This window comes from Melitaea cinxia, chromosome Z (assembly GCF_905220565.1).
Source record: "Melitaea cinxia chromosome Z, ilMelCinx1.1, whole genome shotgun sequence".
NCBI classification, from domain to species: Eukaryota; Metazoa; Arthropoda; class Insecta; order Lepidoptera; family Nymphalidae; genus Melitaea; species Melitaea cinxia.
This window is the reverse complement of record NC_059424.1, coordinates 2,466,179-2,487,723: the sequence shown is the minus strand read 5'-3', so window position 1 is coordinate 2,487,723 and position 21,545 is coordinate 2,466,179. Positions and strand designations below refer to the sequence as shown.

The 21,545-nt window shown below is 32.1% G+C and overlaps 1 protein-coding gene across 1 annotated transcript; it reads left to right on the top strand.

Moving 5' to 3' along the window:
- The first annotated feature begins 413 nt into the window (after positions 1 to 413).
- On the top strand, positions 414 to 14,659 carry LOC123668480 (H(+)/Cl(-) exchange transporter 3). Its single transcript, XM_045602210.1, has 14 exons — positions 414 to 471; positions 1,033 to 1,062; positions 3,998 to 4,215; positions 4,751 to 4,901; positions 5,122 to 5,280; positions 5,629 to 5,768; positions 6,050 to 6,232; positions 6,421 to 6,635; positions 7,385 to 7,593; positions 8,381 to 8,521; positions 9,450 to 9,660; positions 11,143 to 11,306; positions 11,623 to 11,836; positions 13,684 to 14,659. The coding sequence occupies exons 1-14, from the start codon at positions 414 to 416 to the stop codon at positions 13,772 to 13,774; spliced, it is 2,184 nt and encodes a 727-aa protein (XP_045458166.1). The 3' UTR covers positions 13,775 to 14,659.
- Positions 14,660 to 21,545: the final 6,886 nt, after the last annotated feature.

The following is a 21,545-nucleotide window of genomic DNA, read 5'->3' as shown; positions in this document are numbered from 1 at the left end:
AAACTAAAACTCCTAAACTAAAACTACAAGAAGCTGACAACAATTTACAAGTGTCACTTTTTTTTTACACAAATTTTGATAACAAATTTTAAATAGTCGAATTGCGAACCTCCTCCTTTTTTAAAGTTGGTTAAAAATGTCTATAAATTATAAATGTCTATAAATCCATTTATCAATTAAAATTAATGTTTTTTGAAAGAAAATAAAATCTAAAATCCCCAAGAAGAATTATTTCTCATACACCAGTCATTATTTTGTAGAAATAGGTATATGTAAAAAGCTGGTAAATCTATTGTTAATATTGTTTGATAGCATTAAAACGTTTCACGCATATCAACGAGATAAGTTATCTGTCTAATTCAGTTGTGTTTGGAAAATTGACGTTAGCTGACGTATTTGTTTCAACCGAGGGAATGGATTCCTCAACAGTGTCTAATACTGATGATATAGAATTCCTATGTAGTGATGTAGGTAAAGCTATTAGATACTATCTAGTGGAATCAATAGTAATAGTTTGTAATGCTTATGTGAAACATATATTTTTAACAAAATAGTGGGAATTCAAATGTAAGCATGCTTTCATGCATTAAACTTTTTACTTTAGACTAAAAGTAGTAAGTAGTGTATTTTCTTAATTACATTAAAAATATTGCTAAATATGTGATGTAATCAATATATGATTCATCAATCACAATTTATTATATGATATTTATCTCTGCACGTATAACAGGAATAGAGAAATTTCAGAATGGTAGTTTGCATATTTATAAGCATGGCAACCCTGGAATGTCTTTGACAGTTAGACGTTTCACTGACTGCTTGTACGTTTTGTCATCCATCGATTACCATCCTTTCCCATCTAATCAAACTTTTAACAAAGCCTTATCAATTTTAATTAATATTTAATACTACGTTGTAGACGATAAGCTATACAGTAATTGATAGAAACTAAAATCAATAATATGCATAGAAAAGTGACGAGATGGCTTTCGGATTGTGAACTTTAATTTATTTTATTTAATATATTTACAGGGGACGCAGTTTTATTCTCCGGTATGCAAGGTACGTGTAATAATTTTTTACACACATGGTTATAATATTAATTTCTTAGAACCGTCGATAACGAAATAACAATGAGTTTCAAATGTTTCAAAATAGAACGATAAACTTTAAAATACACTTCGTAATTGATAACAAAAAGTGCTACGAACATTATCGTGACAAATGTTTGTTTACATCTCAAGTTATTAGGTAAAAATATTTTTTGTCGATCATTACGCTAATCTTTTGAAACTCGTTAGGAAGTAAATTGCGAATCACGTGACGCGAACAGTTTACAGTACTATTTATTTTTCAAGCATTGCATCATATTGTATGACACCAGTGAACTACTGTAATAGTTTGTAGGCATTTCAGTTTTATACAAAAACCTCTTGAATAAAGGTTTAATGTTTAAACTACCATGTAATACACAATCGAATATAACAAAATATTAAAATAAATATCGAAAAATGTGGGCAAAATGTATATATTTTTTTCACTTTTAAAGATTGTTTCATTGTTCTGAAGTAATTATGTTTTTAAATAAATTGTATTATCTTCTTGTTGATTAAAAGAAATAATAATTAAATTGAAAGTTAATTTATAATATATACTGTTTATTGCCATAAAGCTTTCACATTCAGTAGGTTGCTAAGTTCATAGTTTCCCGATATAATAAAAAAAGTTTATTTCGTCAAGTGGTTCATCAGGTGTCATCAGATACCAGGTGCAATCATATTGTTTAAAAACATCATAAGTCACGTAACAAATATTTTGCTCAAAATATTACTTTTTATTCATTCATAAATAATAATAATTCATAAATAAATGAACTAGACTCTAGTCACAAAAAATAAACACATATGTAAAATACTAAGTATACTTAGTGCGCCTGTGACACTTGCAATATAGCTTAAATAATAGGGAATTCAGTATAAAATATTGAATTCACAGTGACAGGTAATTATAATTGGGAATAGAATATTTTATTGTAAACATGGTAAATGTCATATTCGTGACCATAAAAGCTTAACAAATAAGTATCATACAAATTAAAAACATTTGTATGGTCTATATAAAATATATGTATGATGCAATATAAATTTGTTTATATAACTATATTAGCAAGCAAGCATATATTTATAATATAAATCCCTAGAGTATTTTACGAAGTTTTGCTCATGAAGAAATAATTGACCGAATTTGTACTTGGCTCCTGGACCAAAAGTAGTAATATTGAGCTGTAACCTTCTGTAAGGTCATGGGTACTTCTCCAGTCGGCTGTTCTAGATTTTGAGTAGGATATTTCCTGCTGTGCCCTACCTCAGTTAAATTCTTTTAATTTCAACTGCAATAGCAAATTTGCAAGTCCTGCAATAGATTTCAATTCGGTTTCATGAATGTTGAGACCTGTGCTCAACATATTGACCACTAACAGATCACAAAATATTTATCTAAATGTTACTATTTGGCATCAGTTAGTCTGTGGTTACAATGAACACCATGACTGAGCCATAATATTTAGATTATACAATATATTTTGTTTTATTTTGCTTTATTTTGTTTTCCTAAGCCTGTTTGAGTTGTACTGTAATTTAACATTATGAAAATTTTTCATGTGTAATATCAAATATATTTTAAAAGCAAAACCTTATTGATTACGAAATAACTATGTACAAACAAACAAATAAGAAACCAAAAATATAATTGAAGTTTAATGTTGGTTTTCAAAATAATAAATTAAATCTTTCACTTTGATGCTTTGTAGCCAATTAAAATTTATACATAAATGATTGTCAGTTCGGTTCCCGCGTTATTATATTAGCGTAAGTATATTTTTTATTTTGTGGTGATTGGTGCAATGTAAAATAGTGCATGTGATATTTTAGAGCAAAATTGTTTTAAATTGGTAATTTCAATCATATAATATTCACAAGCTATACCATATTAATTACACAAAAGCCGCTTTTATATTAAAGATTTTTTTTTAACAAAATATATTTGTATACGTTCACGGAAATTTACTTTTTTCACATCACAAATCAAAAAGCAACATCAAAATAAATTTCGCAAAAGCCGTAAGGCAAAGCAAGAACGAAGTAAGAATTCTGACCTTTTCCGTATATTTTCTAATTCTTCGTATCGAGAAATAAAAAACAACTTCACTACAGTCTAATGTCAATAGGAAACAAATTTTTGTAAAAATCGTTAATCTGAACCGGATATACACCTGCTATGTCAGTTTGCGTCTCGATAAGTGATTGTTTTCATTAATCGTGTGTTATGTTATGATGATTAATTTATAAATACAAATAACTTTAATTGCCTTAATTACATACTATAAAGTTTGATTATATATCGATTATTTATTGTTTTACCTTTCGATCGTATTATTAATACAGTAATTTATTGACTTAATGTCGTCAATGGCGCCAAAATTTAAAATCTGTTACTGTCAACATGGCGTACTAAAATTTAATTATAATTTTTTCTCTTGAGTTATGATCCATTTACCTTAAGTACTGCTTTTAACATATAAGTAAATTTTGTATGCTCAAAAAAAAATATGTTGTTTTTTTAGCGTTTTGTTTATTTTGAATCGGATGTTTGCAGGCGATACAGATGACATCCCCGGTATCGGCCAATACGATGATTTCCATACTATCGATTGGCAGCGGGACATCGCGCGAGACCGGATGCGTCACAGATACATAGTGAAGAAACGCCAGGACTCGATATGGGATCTCATTAAAGTAATTACCGTTTATTAGGACACTTCGGTATACTCTCGTGACTATACTCGTATGACAAACTTAGTCAGAAATTTTGTAAGTTCGATTTAAATGATGTGGGTTTTGTCTGGCATGGTTGTATATGTAACATTTTGTAGTACGGTACATATGAAGTCCTTAACATTTTTATTTAATGAAATATTTATTATTTTATTATAATATAGTGTCTTACATCCAGGGAGCTCACGACGCATGGTCGGGATGGGTGTGCGTTCTCCTCGTTGGTGTCTGTACTGGCGTTGTGGCGGGTGTGATAGACATAGGCGCGTCTTGGATGACTGATCTGAAGTTCGGCATATGTCCGCAGGCGTTCTGGTTCAATAGGGAACAGTGCTGCTGGTCGAACGATGAAATTACCTTCGATCACGGGAATTGCTCTGAGGTATATAGCTTTTTTAATAATAATAAACGGCCATATGCTATTTGTACGGTTTTTTATTTATGTATTCTATTGATACCTTTAAGGAATATAACGCAAAAGGATTAGTACGTACTGGGTAGCTTATTGTTATGTTCTTACTACTATGTGGCTACTATGAGCTACTGCTGACCTATCATATCTGTTTATTTAAATTGCTTTAGTAATGTAGCAATTATCGAAATTATTTAAAGAAGTTACTCCATGTACTTATGATAAATAGAAAGATTCTGTCCATATTTCTTACAGAAAAGCAATAATATTTACACTGAGTTATCCTCTCTTTAGATCAATAATGGGCACAACCTATAAACCTAATTCTTGTCTAAACATAATTAAAAAAAAAAAACAAGCTGAATCAGTCTTCGATTGAAATATATCTCAGTTAAAGACAGTACAAAGATTTTATTTTAATCATAAAAAAATACATATAAAATTAATTACTTTTTAATATATGATATGTATTATAATTTCATTAATAAATAATCTTTCCTTATAGTGGATGACCTGGCCCCAACTGTTCGGTGAATCTCGCGATGGACCCGGAGCCTATATCATCAGTTACTTATTCTACATAATATGGGCCTTGCTCTTTGCCGCTCTATCTGCATCCCTTGTGCGAATGTTCGCTCCATACGCCTGTGGATCAGGTAATTGCATATAAAATAAAGATATTAGCATATACATTTAGCAATTATTTCTAGCAATTAAATTACTAGCCTAATGCTAACCTAACTAGCTCTTAATGATAAGTTATCTTTATGTTAATAACAATTTGTATGTTTAAAAAAGTTCATTCAGGAAAGCAGTATAAATGTACATATAAGGTACTGAAATGTTCCAGTCTATAAAAATATTAATGATTTCCAGGTATCCCTGAGATAAAGACCATTCTGAGTGGTTTCATCATCAGAGGCTATCTCGGCAAATGGACACTCATCATTAAAGTTGTGGGTTTGATTCTGTCCGTATCATCAGGACTGTCACTGGGGAAGGAAGGTCCTATGGTCCACATAGCAAGTTGCTTAGGTAAGATTTGGAGATTTATTCAAATATGTATTTTATGGGAAGTTTCAAATGAAATGAATAGATAAAATAATAATAGTGTTGCTCGCAAAACGAAAGAAAACCACATGGAAAAATGAAAGTAGCATACAATAAAAAATAGAGTCGATTTGAGACCCTCCTCCTTGTTTTGAGGTCGGTTAAAAAAAACAAAAACAAACAGTCCATACGACAAGTCGAGGTCTGGGGGTTATATGTTCATGTATTGTAATTTCAGACTCCCTAACATAAGTTAAACCATATTTTAGACCTTTGGGTGTGAGGCATTTATTTTATATCAGTTGAGTTATAATATGTTTACTTGCCTCACAGGTAATATTCTGTCGTACTTGTTTCCAAAGTATGGTCGCAACGAAGCTAAAAAGCGTGAGATATTGTCTGCTGCTGCCGCTGCAGGAGTTTCAGTGGCCTTCGGAGCACCTATCGGAGGAGTTCTTTTTAGTCTTGAAGAGGTCAGTTAGTTGTGTATATAAAACGACCTACCTGCAGTTTCATTTATTCCTGTGTTCGTTCCTGTGAGTCAGCATGTAGGCTTACTGCTTCTCCTTTCTCTGTGTACAGGCTTTGAACTGTTAAAAGAAGTTTTTAAATATTCATCATTATTATCAATAATCTTTACATCTCTCTGATTACATATTCTCATTAACAATCATTAATATTAATAATTATGTGTAATATCTATAAGGGATTAAAATACTATTTTTGTCAAATTTATAACCAATTATTTTCACAGGTATCATATTATTTCCCATTGAAAACTCTATGGCGGTCGTTCTTTTGCGCCCTGATAGCTGCTTTCATACTACGTTCAATCAATCCGTTTGGTAACGAACATTCGGTGCTTTTCTTTGTGGAGTACAACAAGCCTTGGATATTCTTTGAGCTGATACCATTCGTGGGACTCGGAATTATAGGCGTGAGTATAATATTTGCATTAATATTATAATTTTACCAACTATTTGTATCAAAAATAAACTGTTTAAAAAAATTTCAAATTACCAGCAATTTATCCAAACTTACTATTGAATAAATAAAATATAATTAGTTTTATAGGGTAGTTTCTTAGGGGTGTTTTTATATACTATGTAATATATTTAATTTCAGGGTTGCATTGCAACGATATTTATAAAGGCGAATATCTACTGGTGCCGATACCGCAAGTATTCAAAACTGGGTCAGTACCCCGTCACCGAAGTGTTAGTAGTTACGTTGGTCACTGCTATCATCGCTTATCCCAACCCTTACACAAGGATGAACACCAGTCAGCTGATTTATCTGCTATTCAACCAGTGTGGTATTTCTAACTCGGATCCACTGTGGTAATTATACATTTTTTATTACTATACTAGCGACTGGCTTTGCACGGTTTCAAAAATTATCAGTGCTCCTCTACTATATGCATGTATTAAACATATACATATAAACCTTCCTCTGGAATCACTCTATTTAATAAAGAAAAATGCATCAACATCCATTGCGTAGTTTTAAAAATCTAAGCACACAGATAGCGGGATGCGACTTTTTTTATACTATGTAATGATTCCTTGATAAACCTAACCTAAAACCTTTTTTTAAAATAACTTAACTAACTGACATAAAAAAATGTATAACATGTTATTTCTGAAACACAAAAAAACCCTTACTATATTCAATAAACAATTGGTTTTATTGTCAACAATGTCATGTGAAATAAAGCGGTTTGTGGGCAAAGCGACTCCTATTGAATATAGGAACTTGGTAGTAAGATACTGGTCATATACACTAAGATTAATAGAAATATTGTTTTTAATACAACTAGGCTGGCAAACAGGCGTACGGCCTACTTGATGGTAAGCGATTACCGTAGCCTAAAGACGTCTACAATATCAGCCGCATCGCAAGGGCTGAGTCTATTCAATCCTCCAGGAGCTCTGGTCACCTTACTCACCACAGGAACACAACACTGCTTGAAAACAGAATCATTTAGTTTTAATCTTTTGTAAGGTTGAAGTACTTCCCTGCACAGGCTGCTCCAAATTATGATGAAACACGATAAGATGAAAGAAATAACAAAAAAACTTTATTACAGTGATTATAACCGCAACTTCACGGATGTAAACTCTGCGATAGAGAAAGCTGCGGCTGGACCGGGTGTCTACCAAGCGATATGGCTGCTACTACTCGCTTTGATCTTGAAACTAGTCATGACTATATTTACATTCGGTATTAAAGTACCGTGTGGATTGTTTATACCGAGTCTCGCGTTGGGTGCCATCGCTGGCAGGATTGTTGGCATTGGTAAGTTGAAACTATTGTATCTAAATTCTATATGAATAAAAATTTATAAATGTTTTTTGTTATATTTCGTGGGAAACAAAACAAATTCATTGTACACAGATTTTTTTTTTATTCATGTTGCTGCCAATTAACTGAAAACTTTTGTTTAAATTTCGCTAATTTTAGGAACTACGGGTGGTTAGAATTACTTTTTTTTTTAATAATAGATAGTCCATTTACCGAGGAAGGCTATATGTTACTTTCCTCCTTAAGTTATTTGTATGAAAACGCGGGGCATAGCTAGTTTTCGAATATAAAATAGTATTAAAACGGAAGTAAAATACATTTAAATTTTATTTGTGACATTAGATTAAGCAGTGTACTGCTAAAGTGCTACCAAAATGAAAACCTATCACTTGACTTATATTGAATTTGTATGTATTTTTAATTAAAATATATTAATATGTCACAATTAAAGACACATTACCATTCTTTAGCATGTATTAAAACTGAAATGGCAATGGGCAGGACATATTGCTAGAACCGCATAGACAGGTCCAGTGGGAAAAAGAAATAGAGGTAGAAAAAGACAACGATGGGTGGACGATATAATCAGTGGCTGGTGAAAACTAGCTAACTACTTCAAAAAACAGAGATAAATGGAAAAGGTCGAGGAGGTTTTTACCCAGGAGGGGTCCAAGCCTTCATATTGTTATGATGTATAGTATATTTAAAGAACTTGTATAAAGTAATTGCTATGGAGATATTTTTTTTAGAAAAAGCTTTATTATGATTATGTCACAATTAGGTGTGGAACAACTGGCTTACAATTACCCAAAGATCTGGCTGTTCTCCGGGGAGTGCTCGACGGGTGACGACTGTATAACACCAGGTTTATACGCTATGGTGGGAGCGGCGGCTGTACTGGGGGGAGTAACTAGAATGACTGGTGAGCCATTACGTATTTTACACTTGATATATATCTCTCTTGATATGAGACTCTTACGACCTTACAGAAGATCACAGCAAAATAATACTGTTTTCAAGCAGTATTGTGTTCCTGTTGGTGAGTAAGGTGACCAGAGCTCCTGGGGGGATTGGGGATTGGGTCGGCAACGCGCTTGCGATGCTTCTGGTGTTGCAGGTGTCTATAGGCTACGGTAATCGCTTACCATCAGGTGAGCCGTAAGCTTGTTTGCCGACCTAGTGACATATAAAAAAAAAAAAAAAGACTCACCTTGCCTAAAAGTATGTTGTATGAAATACTCTAAATAGCTCCTGGGGGGAATTGGGGGTAGGTTCGCCAAAGCGGTTGCAATGCTTCTGGTGTTGACCTCTATAATCTACGGAGATCGCTTACCATCAGGTGAGCCGTACGCTTGTTTGCCGACCTAGTTATATATTAACAAAAAAGAAGACTGAAACGTTTGAACAGATCTTCATAAATTGTAGCTAGGAACTATCTTGATTATATCAGTCTTCATACGAAAAAACCGAGGCCATAGACAATTTTTTTTGCGTCAGGTGTAAATAATAAGCTATAGAAACTGAAGTAAAACTTTGTAAAAACATTACTATCTCTCTTTCTATCTTCATTAGCTTATATGGAGATATAACTCAATCATATATAATTATCTTGAGATATCGCTCAACTTCCGTTCGTCTAGCTCGATCACACTTTTTCGTAACGGTCTCGTCACGCTTTCACCAGCTTACTCCTCAAGCCAAGCGCGCGTACAGATGTTTTACTTCAATAAACCCTTAAAACAGTGTTTTAACATTCATATTATATTAATCTTTTATAAAAAAAAAGTAGTGTGTGTAAGTGTATCCTCAAATATTATGCAGAAACACTAATAATTCTACTTTGTCTCCAGTATCCCTAGTGGTGATAATGTTCGAGTTAACCGGTGGTGTGCGGTACATTGTACCACTGATGGCAGCGGCTATGGCCTCCAAGTGGGTGGGCGATGCTTTGGGAAGGCAGGGGATATACGATGCTCACATAGCTTTGAATGGATATCCGTTCTTGGACAGTAAAGATGAGTTCCAACATACATCTTTAGCAGCGGACGTCATGCAACCTAAGTGAGTATTGTGATGTTTGAATACTAGATTTAGCTCACGGTTTTCATATATTTAAAATTTGATACACATACTCGTAGTAATCATTGCTGACAGTGTGTAAACTATATTTTACGTTGTCTAACTTAAACTGCATAATTGGAACTAAAAATCATGTCTAGCTTTTTAGTTTAGTTTGCTGTGGAAATACATAGCGACAAAAATTTCATTAATATGTTTATTTTTGTTTATTAATTTAGAAAGTTATGTGTTATGGTATATGCTCGTTAAACATCATCTATTTGCACCAATACATATATTTGCCACGGGCTGCAGTTGGAAAATTGAAGTTATTTATTTAATTAATTTTATTACAATACGCTTCAGCCTGTAATATCCCACTGCTGGGCATTGGCCTCTTTCCCCGTGTAGGAGAAGGATTAGAGCTTAATCCACCACGCTGCTCCAATGTGGATTGGTGAATATATTCCCTACTATTAGTAACGATCACTATTAGGTGTATGTGATAACAACCGAGATCGCCGGTTTAACGTGCTAGGTACAGAGATTACAATATTATCACAATATTCCTCACTATACAAGATCTAGTTGTAACTTTCAAAAAAACTAAAAATAATTTTATCAGTGTCTCAGACTACAATTACAATTGTTTTGTATCATTTTAAAAAGCAAAGTCTCTTTATTTCATGCTTGGCTGATATACCTTTTACAGTGAAATGCGTTTTCATGATTATGCAATCTCATTGGCGAAATTAATTAAATTTTTGCTTGGCTATAAAGTGAATTTTTTCAATATTTTGTTTCGTTATTTTAACTAAAATGTATATTAACGTATGTTTATTACCCGTTTACGCAAAAATTATTCAACCGATTACTACGTAACTGCTGCTGAGATAACTTAATATCTATAATAACGCAGAAGCGTCTTTATATCACGACATTCCCAAGGGATTGGAAGAAACGCGTGTAAAATCGCGAATCACAGCTAGTGTGTAGTAATGGAAAACAATTAAATGTGTCAAAAATTATAAATTTACATATTTTTTCATTATTGGAATTTTAGAACAGTGCAATGAATATTTAAGAAAAAAATAATTAATTGCTGCTTCTATATAATATGAATACTTCTACGCGAATTTTTTTTTTATGAATAAATAATACTCGATGCGCTACTTTACTTTTAAGGGAACGCTGTGTAATAGATTTGCAAAAAGCTTAATCATGTCCTTATTGAATAAATACGTATATCTCAATGAGTACAAAAACTGCGATTGCATACATCCATATTTTTGTATATCTATATGTATATTTATCTAACATTTATGCATATATGCATTATGTATATTAAAAAGTTGCTAAAAATTGATATATATGTAGCTATTTATTATAATATCACTATCAATATTCATATAAGTATATAAAATGATCAATAAATTATTTTACAATTACTTATGATAAAATTAAATATAACTCTCATTTGTCCAGACGCAATGAAACCCTGGCGGTCATCACTCAAGACTCCATGACAGTGGATGATGTTGAAACTCTATTGAAGGAAACAGAGCACAATGGCTACCCAGTTGTGGTATCCAAGGAGTCACAGTATTTGGTCGGATTTGTTCTGCGCAGGGATCTTAATCTCGCTATCGGTAACTACTAGCTATTACTAAAGTAATTCTTCTAAGTGTAAAGTGTGCTTATGAGTTGGAATTCTAAAGAATTTAACTTACCATTAATAATAATGCAATATCATAAATAATAATGTAACAAATAAATGCCTTACACTTATCTTGGCTTGGACACAAATGCCCATATCACAAACTGAACCAAATGACCATGAGACGGAATCAATTTTGGTCTTCTTGTGACAGCTCACTTAGCCTATCCACCAGCCCATCTCACTTCCTAATAATATCTAGTGAAATAAAAAAATAATAATTTATAGAACTCAATAAATGATTACAGCAAATGCACGTCGAACGATGGAAGGCATCACCGGTCAGTCAGTGGTTATATTCGCTGGTCCAGTCCAGCCTCAGCCCGGTGGACCGCCCAGTCTACCGCTAAACCGTATACTGGATATGGCCCCAATTACAGTAACGGATCAGACTCCCATGGAAACAGTAGTGGATATGTTCAGGAAGCTTGGCTTGAGGCAGACCTTGGTTACTCATAATGGGTAATTATTTTTACTTTTCTATTCACAATTAACACACCGTCATATTTAGTGGAACACAAAAGAAAGGTAAATAATTTACAAAAATATGGTTTTATTTTAAAATCTACTTACTACACTTCTTTTGTTATTTAAAGTTTCATTTGTTTTTCTTAAAATGAGATCACATTAAGAACAGATTTTGCGAGTAAAGGCTATTTGTGAAAAATGGTACATTTTTGAACTTTACATGTAACCGGGAAAAGTGAAAATTAATATTAGAATGACAATTAATTAAATTAGAAAAATGGTGATTAATATCGCGTATTTCCTCCACGTGCTCTTATTAAAGTTTCTACCCGTCTAGGCATACTGAGAATGATGTTATCGATGATCTCCTGGGATAGTCTCCGCCATTCCTCAACTACGACGATTCGCAGTTCACCGTCGTTGGCAGGAGCTGGAATTCTGGACTTAACTTTTCTTTTTAGCAAGTCTTAAACGTGCTCTATTGGGTTCATATCTGGTGATCTCGCAGGCCACTCCATAACAGTGATATTCATATCATTAAGATAAGCTTGAGTAGAGTTGACTTGACTCTGGTAGAGTGGTATGCGGCCGAGCCTTATCCGGCATAAAAACAAAATCGTCACTGATATATGGGGCAAACGGTACCACATTTTCTTCTAAAACTTTTCTGATATAGCGGTCTGCAGTCAAACTCCCTCTGTCAATCACTACCAAGTCTGTGCGAGCTCCCAAACAAATGCCCGCCATTATTGATCTATCACCGTATGCAACTGTAGTTTCAAAATTTGTCTGAATGTATCGTTCTCCTTTGCGTCTGTATATTTTTTGCCTGCCGTCAACTTGATTTAAGAGAATTCTGCACTCATCACTAAACAATACCTTACTCCATTGGTCTGCGTTCCAAAGTCGATGTTCCTGAGCAAAAGTTAACCTGTTTGTACGATGATTTACCTCGAGCCTTGAAGCCTTGACCTTTTTCGTACGGTACGCTCACTTACGGTTACACCCCGCACTGCTTCTAACTCATGTCAGGCTTGGACGGCTGTCGAACGGGGGTTCCTACCTACACGAAGCCGAATGAAACGATCATCCCTACTCGAAGTGCATATTTTCTGCCTTGTCCTGCTCTTCTCACATAAGTACCGGTCTCCCTGAACCGTTGGATACTGCGATGGATCATTGAAACTGGTCGACGAAGATCTCTGGATATCACTCTGTCGGTTCGACCATTCCTTCGCATTTCGAGTGCCCTGGCAATCTGCGTTGGGAATAAGTCAGGCATAATTCAGTCGTCAACTCCAAAAAGATACGCGATTTAAAAAAAAACTAACAAAAAGCAGTATTTCAATGAAATTTTAAATCAAACTCAGAAGGAAGAAATACTCGAAGCTCGCTCCAGATATATTAAAGTTGTATTTGAATACAATTAAAACAATAGCATAAAATGTGATGTTCAGTTGTTTTCTTAATTTTAAAATATTTCTTTTTAAATTAAATGACGTATAAACCAGCCAGCAACCTTATATGATACTGATATCAAACCTTAATGTTCAGCTAAATATGCCGGTGTGTGTATTTGACAAACATAGTTAATACAAATCCTCAAGATATTAGTGATATTATATCAGGTGCTTTTTAGATGCTGTGTGTACCATATATTTTTTTTCTCAATTGTGTAATGTGTAATGTATAGTGACAATTCTACTTAATTAAATTGTACATAAATATATGCAATTGTTTTATATAAATATTTAATTTTTAATACCAACATTTCAATTGCTTTGTATATTTCTTATCTTCTTATATTTGTTATATAAACTTACACTTTACCTTACTTACAGTCGTCTCTTGGGTGTTATCACAAAGAAGGATGTTCTGAGGCACGTGAAACAGATGGACAACGAGGACCCCAACTCCGTCTTGTTTAATTAAAACGGTAACCAAGTATACAAAAACATAAATAATTTAATCAGTATATTAAATCTTACTTTATCTAAATATATATTTAATGGTGATTGATAAAGACTAGGCATCATACACTGAAAAGATTTTATAAAGTGTTTTAAACATATTTTACACGATCAATATAGACTTATAGAAATAAATGCTATTAATGTTGCTTGAAGTAATCTATCATCTTATCATCAGAGTAGCAATATTGTATATTGAGAAAATATTTAGGAATAGATCACTTAAATTATATGTATATATGCAAAAAGTAGTGAAAATAGTAATTTTACAATTGGTGTGTTAGTCTTCTAATTCGCTTAACATTTTTCAAAGTATTTTATTTAAAAATTAATATTTTCTAAATTAATTTATATTGCTTTTTTTACATTGTATCATGTTTAATCAAATTTAAGGATGTATGAAATTATTCTTTACATATTTGTAAGTAGAAGCGTTTTTATACTGGAATGATTAGTGTAATAAATCATACAAACAATATTCCCAATCAAATATTAACGAGAGGCGATTTAAATAAAATTGTTAATAAATAAATAAAATCAATATAAGAAAGGTAGATTAATTGACATGAAATGTGTCTTCGAAAATAGAATATCTGAACGAACACAAGTCAATTACAAATAAATTATCGAGATAAACGAATGTAACATTTCGAAGAATTTTACTACTTAGATGTTCATAAATCATTTTAAAATTGCATTAATCTGGGCAAAATATTTTAAAAGAAAATTGCTTATATCGTTCTCAGTTTTTCTAAGTACCTCAATAGAGTGCAATTTCGTATTAATTTAACCTGTAGCTTAAATTATTTTATATATCTAAGTTTAAATAAAAAGATTCAACATATTAGTTATTATTTTTCATTTATTTTGTATTTGACATTCAATTTAGCTGACTTCAGCCGAGCTCAGAGCGTAACTTCCATTCGAGTTTTTAGAATTTTTTTCATATCCGTATATCGGGTCTTCCTTGCTACGTATCAGAAGAAGCAATACTTGTCATAATATCAATTTGTTAGTGTTATATGTTTCTCGGTAATATATAACAGTGCTGAGGTTTATATGTAATAATTTTAAAGCAATATGTAGACGTAATAATTAATTAAATATAGGAAAACGTTCTTGCAATATAAACTTTCATTTAATTTAATAAATAATAATACTTTTTGTAATACCTCTTAGTAATTTTTTCACTTTTTACTTGTCTGCTATCTAGTTAAGGTTAATTTTATATAGATAATTCAAATTCTTAGCGTGCAGTGCTTGATTGCGTCAATTTAATTAATTGCGTACATAAACATGTATGTTCAACGTGTCATTTTATATCACAGTATCAAGTTATATAATTATTCACATTAATCGCCACAGAGCAACGAAGAGACGTGTTACTCGAACGACGTCTGAAGCTACAACAAAATATAAGCTTATTTACAAAATGACGTACACAGCGCTCGCCCATGGTGACTTTTTGAACTATCTATAGTATTGACAGGTTTTTGTTTAATTTTTTGTTACTACACAAATTATTTTTTATTATAATGTTCTCTTTACGCTAAATATTATACATCTACGATAATCACTCGAGATTATCAGCTTAAAATAAGTTTGATATTATCAATATTTTTATTTGTATAAAATTTTATATAAATGTTTATATAAATACGTGTCATTAACTGTAATAATCATATATGTTATCGGATAAATAATAATTATGTGTATATGTACAATTATCTGTTTAATAACAGCGTAAGTGCATTCGACTAGGTGCCTTACGTCGCTTGAAGTGTAGACCGTGGTTGTATTAATAACTCGTTTTATTAATAAACCGAATATATATCTAATTCCACTGAGTAGGTCTATCGGTTTGTTAATAATGCTGGAGTGTAGCCGATACGGTATTTAGTAGATAAATGTTTAGAGCCCCAGTTGGATAACGTCGGCCTCAAATCAATTATATATAATGTAGCTTCAAATATATAGTAACCTGTAATAATGCTTGTAGTGTATTAACTTATGTTGTAATCACCAAATAGATATAATCCATACAGGATTCATTTTCAATAAATAGCTAGTTGATATAAATTATACCCGTGTTAAGTAAATATGTATTTAAGTAACGTCATACAAAGAGAGGTCATCGTCGTTATGTAGATTTAGTTTTGTATAGAGTGTATATCCTAAATGTTTTACTTTATAAATGTGTTTTTCTTTTGTTCGATATCATGTTATTTAGGTGTGATTTATGGCATGTCGATATTTAAAAATATTTTTTGAATATATACTATTTTTAAAATAAGATTTATTGTATATCGTACACCATTCAAGTTTATATTTCAATGTTTCTGTACTGCACAGTAGGATTCGATTTTAATTTTTTGTTCCATTTACATGATCATGTATGTGGTTATATAACACTGTGCAATTAACGTGTGATTTTTCTTGCAGCTTAATATTTAAATTCAGGTTTTGCTGTATATCAGATACTAATATTACGTGTAAATAATTAAAATATTTATAAACATTATTACGATATATGTAAATTACATTGTAACGTGTACGCTTTGTACATGTACATTGTAAAGTGAAGCGGCATGTTGTCTAACGCTAAACTAATGTAATGTCGTGTCTCATCATGTTATATCTTATTCGCATACGGGAAATTAAGAATAAATATTTTTTGTAAGATTGCTAACGTTGGTGAGTATTAAGTATAATCGTCGTATAACTTCAGTCCTATCGACTTATTAATTGCAGGGCGTGGATTTCACTACGAAACATTTTATTTAAAATCAATTTGAAAAAAGAATCTTATCGACACTTTTAACATAATGTAAATTATGATAGCTTATGTACATAATTAAAAAGGAAGTCTGTAACATGCGTCATCCATCCAGCCGTGCCGCAGACTAGAACGATATTCACCTTACAAAGGACTGAAACAATTTTGATGTTTGTAAATATACACTATTATCGTATACACGCGCAGTTTTGTAGAGAATATATATGTATATGATGACTGATATAACAGCTCTTATGACCAAAATTGTATTGTGCTCTTGGATTTAAGATGCGCTAATTTCTTCTCGAGTGCAGTATGTTAATATGTTAAGTAAGATCTTAATATTCGTACAGAATAAAGGCAAATAAAGTGTTTCGGATTATTTTATTTATGCTGTGCTGTGTTGGTGTGTCGAATGTACCTACAAGCTCCTTAATTAATTTTCTTCTTGTTTTTTCTTAAAAAAAATATTTTTATGGAAATTGAACGTTCTTCATGTTATTTAAATGGCAGAGACTGAGAGAGAACTTCAGGTTAATAATGTCACAATTTTTTTTTTAACTTTTTTATTTTAAAGCTAAAGCATCTTGACAAAAATGTGATTGAATTTTTCTATGCGACTGCTATGCTATTTAATATTTTAATATTTGCGAATTTTCTTGGCTACACTAATTTTAAGTCATCTGCACCACTGTTCATTTGATTTACTTAAGCGAATTAATATCTCTTTTACTTGTTGCTGCTTGCTTCATCCTGTCATCGCTGCGGTATATCAAGAAAAAAATTGAAAAAGGTTTTTCAGTACAATAGTAAAAAAAAAACTGACGTGAGTGACCTTTAATATACAAAAAATATGAACAAGAAATCGAACCAATGATTACAGATGTTCAATCTGATTCCTTGACGATAAGATTTATGTAATCTTTTAATCATGTTTATATTAAAAAAATGAGATTATAATTTTAAATAAACTATTCAGCTTTGTGAAAAATTATGCTCTTTTTCAACCGACTTCAAAAAAAGGAGCAGGTTACTCAATTCGACCGTATATATATATATATATTTTTTTTTAATGTATGTTTGGGGATAACTCCGTCGTTTATGAACCGATTTTTATAATTCTTGCTTCGTTGGAAAGGGGATATCCCTAGTTTGGTTGGTTCCATGATAAGGAAACCAGGATCTGATGATGGGATCCCAGAGAAATAGAGGGAAACTCGAAAAGCTTTTAATTTAATCGAAAGCCGATGTTTATCATGTCACATTTAAATTTCATCGAGATCTGATTACAACTTTTGGAGTAATCTTTGATTTTGCGTATTTACTCGACAATTTTTTTGTCTACCTACGTTGTATTACTTGTCGATATAATTGAAGGCGGTTTTTCTTCGTTTGCCTGCAAACACAATTATTATATCCATGCAATGCGATTTCTAGAATCTAAAACTATTGCGAGATGTTAATCTGTTCTAACTTAGTAATTATAAGGTGATATAAGTACCTAAAAAGTAAAGTAAAAATATAATGAACGTAATCTTTATTGAAAATATCCTAATATATTCGACATTTTACACAATAGCAATGCCTTACGTCAGTGCTGAGCATTATAATTATTAAAATCAAACAAATGTTCTTAACGAATGTAAAAGGAAATAATACGAGTGCTTGCTATCGATTATTCATAGATAATGAATTTAGGTCTTATTAATATTACGCCTCAATTTTTTTTTATCTTAATATTGATGGGATGGCCATTATTAACTTGTATATTACTGACAAGCGTCATATAAAAAAGATCATATGACGCGGCATTTAAAAATGATTGATATATCGATTGATTTAGCCCAGCCTGTAATATTCCACTGTCGGGCTCAGGCCTCTTTCTTAATGTAGGAGAAGAATAGTTATATAATTACTAGATTATACTAAAATTTATTTTTATTTGTGACAGCTACATAAGCATCATATTTTTTTGGCTAATATTGATCTTGTTTAGACTAGAGGTTTGCAGCTGAGCAACAAATTCCGAATTACCGGTTATTATTTCGAAAAATATTCGGTGAGTAGCGAATAAAACCGATGATATCCGGCGTTTTTTATAGAAATTTTTTAAATAAAAAGATTCATTTTTTCGTCTAAGTGGGATTAATTATTTCAATACTTAATTCGAAACATTTCTGTGATTTATTAAGTAGTGATTTTCTGAAAGAGTAGCAATGTCTATGATTGTTCTCCTACCTTTATTGATACAAGCGACTCGTATTATATATTAGGAACTGGGTAGTATGCTAAGTCATATACACTAAGATGAATAGAAATATTGTTTTCAATATGACGGCTACTCGGCAAAAAAGCTTACGGTTCACTTGATGATAAGCGAATTACCGAAGCTTATAGACGCCTGCAACACCAATGAAGCAATGCAAGCGCGTTGCCACCCTACACCTAACTCCCCTCCCCCAGGAGCTCCGGTCACCTTACCATAGGGACACAACTCAGCTTGAAAGTATTATTTGGATGTGATCTTCTGTAAGGTATCGTATTTCCGCAGTCGGGCTATTTGCAGTGTTACTTCGTTAATCGTTCGTAATTTTTTTTTATAGTATGCCAAAATAGTCGTTTTTTTTAGCGTTTGCAGATCTTACAAATGATTATATATAACTAAAATTGACTTAACATTCCTCAGATAACAATACCAATATTGTTTTTTATGAAATATTGAGAACTTATTTAAAATGAAATTTCATATTGGGTTCTTATTTTATTTTAAACGTACCAATCCGGTTCATAACTCGTTTTAATTTTTAAGTATTTATAATTTTTAATAATTATAAGCCAGACGAAGAAAAAACATAAAAAATGTACGCAGCGCTCTTAATGGATGTGTCCGAGCAGGCAACCCAAAGATATGTGGAAACACACTGACATCCAGTTTATTGATTCACATTATTTATGGACACGTTTTTAGCAAATAGTTACGTTTTCTTTTCCTGATAAACCCATTTCATAGCAGCGAAATTATTATTTCATATTAAGACTTGTAAGATGAATGTAGTAAATTATTTTCTATATTGTAGGCTAAGTTCTAAAGATCACCGGTAAATAACCGGCAACTACAAAATCACCGGTGAAGTTTATCGAATTTCCAGATTTTGCCGTTTTGCAAGTTCGTAAACGTGGCACGTAAATGCCAAACTATTTGGAATAATGATTGGACACACATAACCATAAACAAAATATTATTTTTGGCTTTGATGTTAAGTTTGGATGCTTAGTTTGGAATCTTGTTTTTGTTAATATCTAAACAGCTGATAAACATTACTTTTATTGTGTAGCATTATGTGTATAATAAACGATCTATAAAGTCGTATATACATTAATACTCCACTTTTTATGAAAATGAATCTTACATCAGCTACAAAATTAGACCTTCAGGATAACTACTGACTAAATTTCCTATTATTTAATACAGCAGATTTTGTGTAATGAGGGATTCAATAGAGAGAGATAAAATTATAAAAAAATAAAAATAAAAAATATATTATTTCGGCTTCTCTTACTCACATAAATATCCAAGTTTTTGTTTCCTAATTATATTTAATGTATTATTTTTCACGTAACTTTTATCAAATTTAAAATAATGTCTTTAACCATTTGAAGAATCTTAATCTTCTAATTTATAGTAACACGTCATAATCATTTACTGCATGCCTCCAAGTAGGCTGTACTTTATTCTCATAAAATGAAAAGTACGGGACGCGCTTACTTCAATATTTTTATAACATTGCATTATTATGATTAGAAATTCAAGGTACAAGGTACCATGTTCATATACATATATGTGCCATTTTGTTCAATAACTTATCGGTCATTTCGTAGCCCGTAGGTAATGACGGAATTCCGTTGCTGTAGAAATATTGGGACTTTTTAATTAAAAAACTGCCACAAGTAGTTTCGGCAGTACTCTTTTGATGTTAACTTCACACTACCTAAAGAATTTTAAAAAGACTGAAACAGATGGATATATTTGTTAAGTAGCTAAAGAAGAATGTGGTCGGGCTTTGTCGTGATGAAAGACCACTCCTTTTGATCAATTCTGGCCGCTTATTCTCAATTTTATGCTTAAATCTCATCGGCTGTTGGCAGTAGAAATCTGAATCGATGCTTTTGTCTGGCGGTAAAAGTTCTTAATGAATGATGCTCTTCTAATCCCACCACACACCTAACATCACCTAACCCTGCTGAAAGTTCAAAATAAAAAACGAGGATTTGTATGGGAAGTTATTGTTAACTATTGTGTGTTTGAAACAGGGATTCCATGATTTTCATACAATTTTTATCTGTTTTTACTTGGACAATCTGAATTCCAGATAGATCTATTTGGGCTAACTTCTTATACAAATCATTGTTTTTTATTTGGAATTTTCAGCAGGGAATTGTGTGTCAGCCCGGGTTCCACGATAGTCTGTGCAGCTTGTCTGACCTTTGACAACGATCTCTTTCGAACATTCTTATCGTAGGTGATCCAGTTTTCTTCACCACTGATCAATCTCTTCAAAAATGGTTCTATATTATTACGTCTTAAGAGAGAATCGTAAATGAGTACACGGTTCATTCGGTTTCTTTCAGTGAGTTCATGTGGAACCCATATATCGATGTGTATGTATATCGATATATTTGTACAGCCGATGTAGTCGATGTAACTTAGCCACTTTTCAAAAATGTCGTTATGTTAATCCGTAACTGAGCGACCAGAGCGAAATGCATCTTTGATGTCAAAATTTCCTGACTGAAAACGCTTAAACCAATTTTGTGATACTCTTACTGACACTGCATCAGGCGCATTAGGGGTCCATAAACGTCACAATTTTTTTCGCGGCTTGAGTCGCATTTTTCTCTTTTTTTTGTGCTTACCATAGGTACAGACGACCGTGGTGTACGTTATAATATATTTATT

Excerpts from the sequence above, each read along its gene's own strand:
- LOC123668480 (XM_045602210.1), top strand. The coding sequence starts at position 414 with ATGGATTCCTCAACAGTGTCTAATACTGATGATATAGAATTCCTATGT. Across the intron at positions 4,216-4,750 it reads ATCACGGGAATTGCTCTGAG|TGGATGACCTGGCCCCAACT; the intron begins GTATATAGCTTT and ends CTTTCCTTATAG. Across the intron at positions 6,233-6,420 it reads TGGGACTCGGAATTATAGGC|GGTTGCATTGCAACGATATT; the intron begins GTGAGTATAATA and ends ATTTAATTTCAG.